At 42.2% G+C, this 8,694-nt stretch overlaps 1 protein-coding gene across 1 annotated transcript in view; it reads right to left on the bottom strand.

Moving 5' to 3' along the window:
* Positions 1–2,306: 2,306 nt before the first annotated feature.
* gria3a (glutamate receptor, ionotropic, AMPA 3a) overlaps positions 2,307–8,694 on the bottom strand; it is a gene marked incomplete at both ends in the record, with an annotated part of 54,053 nt that continues 47,665 nt past the window's right edge. Inside the window, one exon of the mRNA XM_084473655.1 lies at positions 2,307–2,552. Within this exon, the coding sequence (XP_084329781.1) occupies positions 2,307–2,552 (246 nt within the window). The remainder of the gene's footprint in view (positions 2,553–8,694) is intronic.

Raw genomic sequence — 8,694 nt, 5'->3', positions numbered from 1 at the left:
CTGTAAATGTAATGTTATTATGCATTGTATAATAACTAGGGTTTTGAGATTCATCAGGGAGAGCTCTATTGTTATTTACACAAGAAAAAATCCAGGCAGATTTCTTAAATTGTAAAATCTCCAACCGTAAAACGGTCCCGGCTCCTTTAATCTAAGGGCCTAATTAAGCAAATCAGTTTTAAGAATTTCAATTCACAAAAACATTTTTGTGTAAAGTACTCACACATATAAGCAGGTATTGAATACAACCAAACAAAATGAATATACAGAACAAAATATCAAAAAGTTACTTTTATTTAGGAAAAGAATGTAATAAAAGTATTTGTACATGGGCTGTCCTGTGTCTACATGCCACTCATCCATCTGCTAGCAATGGAAACGGTTCCACTCCGGGATTTTAATCTTTTAAATTTACGGTGCGGTTCGGTTAAGCCATTAACAGTTCAACATGCATTTAACTTGGGGAGAGAAAACCAAAACGAAGAAAAGGTTCAGCCGTATATGTGAAGCATCTTTAGCTCTATCTTGATAAACATTTAAACATTTTTCTCCACTTCCACCTCATGTTCAACCCCAAACAACGCAATGTGATACAAAACTCCACTGCTGATGGGGCATTTCAACTGCATATGGGGGGGTGGAAGAGATATTAAATATAAACTTTATTAAATGTGTAATAGTACATTTTGTACAGAATGCAGTCTTATTTTGGATGACACCTCCAAGTGCTCTTTAAGAGCTCCTGGCTGTAGATGATTCAGTCTTATGTTTGTAGCTGGGCTGGATGCTGAACGTATAAACCAGGTATCTCATAGCTGCACTTATATTATCTCTTTGGCTTCAGGGATGAGCAGGACCAAAGCCATTTGAGAGGACACCCAGTCTCAGTATTCACATCTTCCGATAACAAAAAAAAAACATGTCATCACTATTATTGATCTTAGTCTATGAATTAAATTGTATTATAATATAGCACTGAAAATAAAACCTTATCGTAAAATAACTAGATGACTTCACTACTCTAAGTATAACATTAAACCCAAACTCAAAAGTTTTCACCACAAAAATGTCTGCAGAGGATTCAAACTATTCAACATGTTCAACAATGTTCAGATCGAGGACCGATGGCTTTTCGTGAAAACAAAACCTATAAAGTCTTCCACCGAACTCCGAACGTATTAGTCCTGAAATGTCTCTTCGTCGAGTGAGTCCAAGTGAAGTTGCATTGCCGTGATGCCGTTCGGTAAGGCACTACGAGAGTCAGATCGCATGTTCGATTCCCCGCCGTACGCCCGTCAACCTCCACGGAGGTCCGGAGGGGCGGTGCGGACAGCAGGCTTCATCAAGTCCAGAGCCGTCTAGCAGACCAGCCGTAGTGTGTGTGTGTGTGTGTGTGTGTGTGTGTGTGTGTGTGTGTGTGTGTGTGTGTGTGTGTGTGTGTGTGTGTGTGTGTGTGTGTGTGTGTGTGTGTGTGTGTGTGTGTGTGTGTGTGTGTGTGTGTGTGGGGTCCAGCCATACCATTGGGAGTGACGTTTCCAATCTGCAAAGCAAATATGTAAACAAAATATCAAAACAAAGTTTTAAACATTCCAATACGAAATTACACACATTAGATTGGAGGGCCACAGGAGTGTTAAGGCTGAAGAATAAGTTATATTTTTAGACACTTTAAAGAAGGACATGGCCTGATCACTTTCTTCTATTTTGCTATTGGTTAATAACGGCCATTAGTGTTTACACTTAATTTAGCCTTACAAATCAACCAATTGATTATCGCTTTCCAAAGTCAGGCGCAGACCAAACGGCCTCTAGACCAATCAATCAATCAACCAATCAGAGCAATGCAGCAGCGGCAGCCATCTTGGTTGTTTATGTATTCCTATCAGAACCGCCCCATGAGATAAACGGTTGTGATTGGCCCGACCCGGTCCAAAGGTCTGCTGGAAATTTGTCTGAACGGGAGGGGGGCCAGACGCACATGCCAGAGAAAACAAAACATGAGCTGGCAGATGCGTTTGGTTCCCAGGCTATTGAATCCTTAATTGAATTTTAACTTAATTAGATTTTTATTTCGGGGTCTCCCCCTGAAGCCAAACGGGTACGCCCCTGCTCAGCGGGCGCGCATCAGCGCCAAACCCTCATCAATCAGACGCAGGTCGGCAGGAGAGGAGGAAGGGACCACAATGGAAATAAGCCTTAAGGCTTTTTAGTGTCATCCCTGACTATTTTTATTTATATAATGTATGGCACAGGTTGCTGTTTCATATTTTTATATCAAAAATCAATCAATCAAGTACCTACCGGGACTAGATCTTGACGCTCTCGGTTCCGTACACGTTGTAGCCCTCCCGGTACGTGGCGAAGTTCTGCGTGTTGGCCGGAGGCGCCGGTTTAAAGTTCTGGGCGTTCTTGGCCAGCTTCAGCCGCTTGGTTTCTTCCCGGGATTTGTAGCAGAACTCAATGAGCGCCACGGTCATGGCCAGCCCCAGCCCCCCGACCAGAATGTAGAAGACCCCAGCCACGTTGCTGAGGCTCAGAGCGCTCGTCTTGTCCTGGCGACAAGGTAAAGCAAAGCGATGAGTGTTTCTCATGGGCCTCTGGAGACTCCCCTAACTCAGGCTATAGTAGATAGTCTCACATAGTTATAGTAGTCATACTGCTGATCTATTAACCCTCTACCTACTCCAGGTCTAAATAGACTTATAGTAAACCTTACTGACTTATTAACCCTACACCCGGTCTAAACGAACCCTCCCATCCCAGTTGCTCTGTAGGCTACTGCCACTCTGAGCACAGCAGTCATGTTGTGTTGATTAATAATAACTAGTGACTAGTGGTGAATGTAGAGAGAAAGGCTCTTAATGTGTAGTGCAGTCTCCTTTTGCGGGGCCCCCTGCTCATTAACGTCGGGGCCCTCGACGCTTTCGGTGTTAATTAGGTAATTAAATAATTAATTAATTAATTAACCTGTCTTTCAGTTGACGACAGGCGAGTAGAACCAATTTACTTATATTAAAAAGCCAAACATTAGTATTGAATTTCATTCATGAATTTTACCATTTGTGTTTTATCATGTGATCCAATCCTACGAGTGGCGGTGTTCACACTGCCTAGTTATTTTCCTAGTTCAAATCCTAATCCCTTAGTTGTCTCCTAAAAGTCTTACGATAAAGGGTCATTTTAGGATTTTCCTCACGTTTTAAAAGGCGGATTATTATCCGCCTTTTTAAAACGTGAGAAAAACGAACATTGCTGCAAAATGATTAAACACATCAACAAATAAAATGTCAATAAAGGTTTGGTCAACAAAATAGCAGTATAATGGTTGCTACTCTTAAAATGGAAGTTGTACTGTTATGCTTATGAATTCAGTCAAGGCCTAACATCAAATAATGGTGTTATTAAATGTCTAATGTGTAATATAAACGGTCTGCTGGTGATAAATAAGAAATGTGGGGCTACATTTGAGTGTGAGCAGACGTTGCATAGTGCCTAGTGAGGTCAGCAGAATGTGAAGGTTTATGGTGTGTTGTATACAGAAGCATTCATCATGTCAACATTTGAGGTGCATCCTGCAGAGACTGACCTTACTTCCTGAGTCTTTGGTTCCACATTCCCCCTTATCGTACCACCATTTGTTTTTCAGCTTGTCTAAGACTCCTTGCTCACTGAGTTTCAATACCGCAAGGTTTACAGGAGTTCTTCACGTGGGACATAACATAAATAACATCATAACATGTTATTTTATGTTATTCAACTCTTTAAATACTACTTTATCATGGTAAAGCGATAGAGTGGGGCGCTGGCTTCCACCTGATAAGCTAGCTGTGATTGTGTTGCTAACCATGGCTAGCCTGGCGCCAGGCCCTAGCTCTATCGCTTTGAGTAATCGGCACACACTGATCAATAGTTATCAATGAAATCAATTCAACTTGCAGGACTAGAAGCTGCGTAGCCATATAGGACAGCAGGTAAGCTTAACTTAAGGCTGCATTTGTAGCCTACTTAAGGCTTTGGGCATGGTCCCAAAAGGTTTGGCACTGTGGATCTACATCAGGAACCCTTTGTTGTCCAAAGCAGCCATCAGATTCCTTTCTAAAGCGAATGTCTTACAAAATCAGCCCTTCAGTACATCTTGTGCTGGTGTCCACACCCAGAACAATATTTCACGTGCATCATTGGAGGTTGGGGTCGCGTGCTGAATAATATTGAAGCCATCAGAGATATGTATTGGATTGATCTCCTGGTTTCAGGCAGATCAGAGGCTGGGTTCATGGGCTTAAATCTGTTTTATATCTCGTCCAGCGACACGTGTCGACACGGTTCAGCTTTGGGGTAATTTTGATTCTTATCGGGACCGAATCTGTGAAGTCAATCATTGACGGGACTTTACGTTTTGCAAGACATTTGGCTTGATTTACTTGACTGCAAGATTTCTAGTCTTATTTTCTTTCAGGAAAGAATCGGTTTGTAATTGAACATGATTTGAATATATTGTATTCACCACTGCAAAGCTGCATCACGAACAAAATGCACATTGAAATCTGATGAGTCCATGAGTACGGATGGTATGGATGAAACACGTCATGTAAACATCCATAGAGATGAGGCTGTGCTGCCTGTGTTCTGAACACAGGAGTCCTTTCTGTGTGTACCGTGGATTCTCAACTCTTTTAACAGAGTTGGACTCCTTCCTCCTCCATCGTCAAATAGTTTGAACGTTTTTTTAAATTGACAAAGTGCATCTCTGCCAGTTACGCAGACCAGTTGCACTTTGAGCTCCGAATGTTCCTATCAACCAGGTAACTCCCTATAAACCTTGAAATATTAAAACCCCATTCAAAAAGTAGTATGTATGCACTAATAATGTTTAGTATATACATAATACTGTTGTGTTTTATCTTTCTGCATCTTGTGAGTGAGTTCAGAGGCGACAAACCAAAAAGCATGACAATGTTCACACACATTAATTCTTCCAGCAGTACTTTCACTTACCGACCCATGCTGTTTGAAACATTCTTAAGCTGGAACTGATTAAGTTGTAGTTTCAAACTGGTACTGACTGACTAATAGTAGTCTTAAACTGGAGCAGATTCATTTGTAGTTTCAAACTGGTACTTACTAACTAGTAGCAGTCTTAAACTGGTGCGGATGAATTTGTAGTTTCAAACTAGTACTGACTAACTAGTAGCAGTCTTAAACTGGTGCGGATTAATTTGTTGTATCGAATTGGTACTGACTAACCAGTTTTGAACTGGTTATATTGTAATAATTAGTTTTTTTTAACTAGTAACTAGTAAACACCTACATTTTGGTTTCAAACTGACATAACTAGCTTTAGTTTTCCATGGGACTAGAGATCTAACTAGAGATGCACCACTACGTGTCCAGACCAAGTGTGGTCTCCACCTCCTCTACACCTCCTCCTCTATCTTCATCTTCTTAAAGGGGGAGAAAGATCAGCATGAAGAATTACAGATGAGAAAGATGAGGAAAGCCTCTAAATAGCGATCTCTACATTCTACACCCTAATCTGTATTTATATACACTAATATCTATGTTATATACCCTATATAACATAGGTTATATAGGTATACATAGGTAACATAGGTATAGGTTCTAAACACTCATCTCTACACTCTATACCCTAATCTGTAGTTCTATACTCTAATTTGTATTTCAATATTCTAATATCTGTTATATAGCCTAATCTATCAATTCTATGATCTAATCTCCACGTTCTATACCCAAATCGATACTATAATCTATAGCTACTTATGATACACTTATCTATACATTATGTACTCTATATTCCATACTCTGATCTATACTCTATATTCTTTACTCATCTATTCTAATATCTACTCTATATACTATACTCTAATCTATGTCTATACATATTGTAATCTATTCGTATATAATCTATGCTCTACATTCTCACATGCTTTCAGAGGCATTCTCCTTGTTTGTAGCACGCACCACCATTCCATGCACCACCAGTACTGCATGCATGTCCTAGTTTCTGCTTTATTCTACATATTCATAGCTGACCCTAACACACACACAGACACAGACACACACATGAATACACACACATTCACATACACACAGACACACAAATAATCAGAAGAAAACACTTGGCAGTTTGAGGACCTGTGGGAGGCCTCTGGCCTATATAAAGCCCCTGGACAAACTTCAACTCCCACAATGCCTCACTCATGATATTATTAGATATATTAAGAATGACTGTACGCTGCTATTTATAAATCAAGTAGGCTAAAGAGAATAGGAAGTTTGTTATAAATATGCAGACCACAGGGGTTAGATGCTTCCTGCTCCACGCTCCCAAATAGGGCAGACTTTGATGTGCACTTTCATATAGTCCAAGACCTAGTAGTGCAAGTGCACTATCATACAGTCCAAGACCCAGTGGTGCACGTGCATTTTCATGTAGTCCAAGACCTAGTGGTGCATGTGCACTATGTAGTCCAAGACCTAGTGGGGCACTTTCATATAGTCCAAGACCCAGTAGTGCACTATCATGTAGTCCAGGACCTAGTGGTGCACTGTGGTGCGGTCATGCCAGACATGCAATCTCATGCACTATCGTCAGCATGCTACAATCAAGAGGAACACCTCTGGCATCAGGCATGTGGTCTACCCTGGTCTCATTACGATGCACACGACATGCGTCAGAACCCTCCCACTCTGCCGTCTCAGACGCACACCGTGTGATGTACACTCTGTTCTACATACAGTGTGTTGTACACATTGTCTTGTACACAGTTTGTTCTATATACAGTGTGTGTTCCACAGTGTTCTACATACAGTGTGTTGTACACAGTGTGTATTCTTCATACAGTGTGTGTTGTACACGGCGTGTGTTCCACACAGCAGACAGTGAGACGGTAGATGGAGAAGGTCCTGCTCTTACCTAGTGAGACTTTACCTTCATCTGATCCTGGTAGAAGAGAACTGACAAGTCACAAACCCTCTGAAGTGGCTCCTCATTTCTCACTGCACCACGAAACTTATAAAGGGATAACCCTCTGTAACGTGACTGATACGACTCAGACTGTATTGATTGTATAATTTGTTATTAATGTTTAACTTGAATAAACTACCTGGTTAGTCAATCACTGAAGGGAGCTCTGCCGTTCAGTGATTGGGTTGAACACCTTAGCAGGGTGTCCTTTCTTACGGAGCTAGTCTGTCACCTTAATTGTACTTTTGTTATTCAAGGTAAATGGGTAACAGCTGGGAGCAGTATGCTAATGGTATGCTAATGGTATGCTAATGTGACATTGATATGAGCCAACATTATTTTCAATTTTAATTTAAAACTAACTTAACCTTGCTATTTTTTTCAACTAAGACTACGCTTAAATTTTCCCAAAATGTAACGTTTTATTCTAAATGGAAGGAAAGAAGGAACGTTATTCATTAGTAATGATAATGGATCAATTAGATGAATAATTGGTCAACCATCATAAATGAATCCTCTAGTTTGAGTAAGTATGGTTAATGAGTAAACATTGAGTATGCACAATGATGTAGAATAATGAACCTCACCAACACCTAAAGTTCCAGATCGTGTTAAGCTCCCCAGAGCCTGAAGAGTGTTTGAATGCTTTGATTCTTTCCAGTGGTTCTTACATACAATATATTTATTGTTAAATTACTAACGCATGCATTTCTGAGGATAAAATAATGACAGAGAGATGCGCCAGTCAGGTTTGAAATCAAGTGAAACATCGCAGTCGATCACTCGACGGAACAAACCCGCAGGCATGCGGCCGTCAGCCGGAGGAGGGGCTTTGAGTGCCTGTAGTATCCACCTTCTGCTCACTCAGAATGGATGACTACAACAGCAGCAGCAAAGCCTCTGCTCCTCTGTAGCCCGATGCCCAGTGTGATGTGCTCACCATGCAGGCTTAAAGCAGCAGTCCACCCATTCTCAGCCTGGTTTCCATGTGCTTTCCTTTGCGGGAATGACATGACCATAGCCTCCTAAACACCTGACCATCTTAAGATGCTCAGGTGTTTGACTCCCGGACATAAACCCTCATCAGAGTAGCCAGAGATAGAACAAGGACTGTCCGTCTTGTCTCCACTCTGGACCCGAATGACTCGGTTTCTGCCCAGACCTTTGGAGGTTCCTGGTATGTTGTCTCGTCATTCCTTCACATTTGAAGGAAACAAGGTTTTAAAATCTGTGAACTGTCCCTTTTCAAGGTGGAGCCAAAGACCAATACACAGTCTGACTAGTGCAGTCCCTTGTGTCTAAACACAGTGGGCCCCAGTCTACAGGGGCCCTCAGTCTAGTGGGACCCCCGGGGTCTATAGAGGTCAACAGGGGCCCCCAATCTACAAGGCCCCCCCGGGGCCTACAGGTGGCCTCAGTCTAGAGGGGCCCCCAGTCTACAAGAGCCCTCAGGGTCTACAGGGGCCCTCAGTCTAGAAGGGCCCCCAGTCTACAGGGGCCCTCAGGGTCTAAATGGGCCCCCAGAGTCTACACATCCTCTTGAGAGGTGATGGTGTCTCCTTGTTTCGGGGGCGCATCTAACCAGGGCTCCAGCACAGAGCCTGGCCGCAGGACACCTCCTGGACCGTAGGGGTCCGTAGTGGTCTCTAGTCCCAGGAGGACAGTCGCTCCGTCTGGGGCCTCAGCCGGACGCAGAGGACGTACGAGTA

This window comes from Micromesistius poutassou, assembly GCF_964030765.1.
Source record: "Micromesistius poutassou genome assembly, chromosome: 10".
NCBI lineage: Eukaryota > Metazoa > Chordata > Actinopteri > Gadiformes > Gadidae > Micromesistius > Micromesistius poutassou.
Note: the sequence above shows the minus strand (reverse complement) of the source record. Positions and strands in the feature narration are given on the sequence as shown.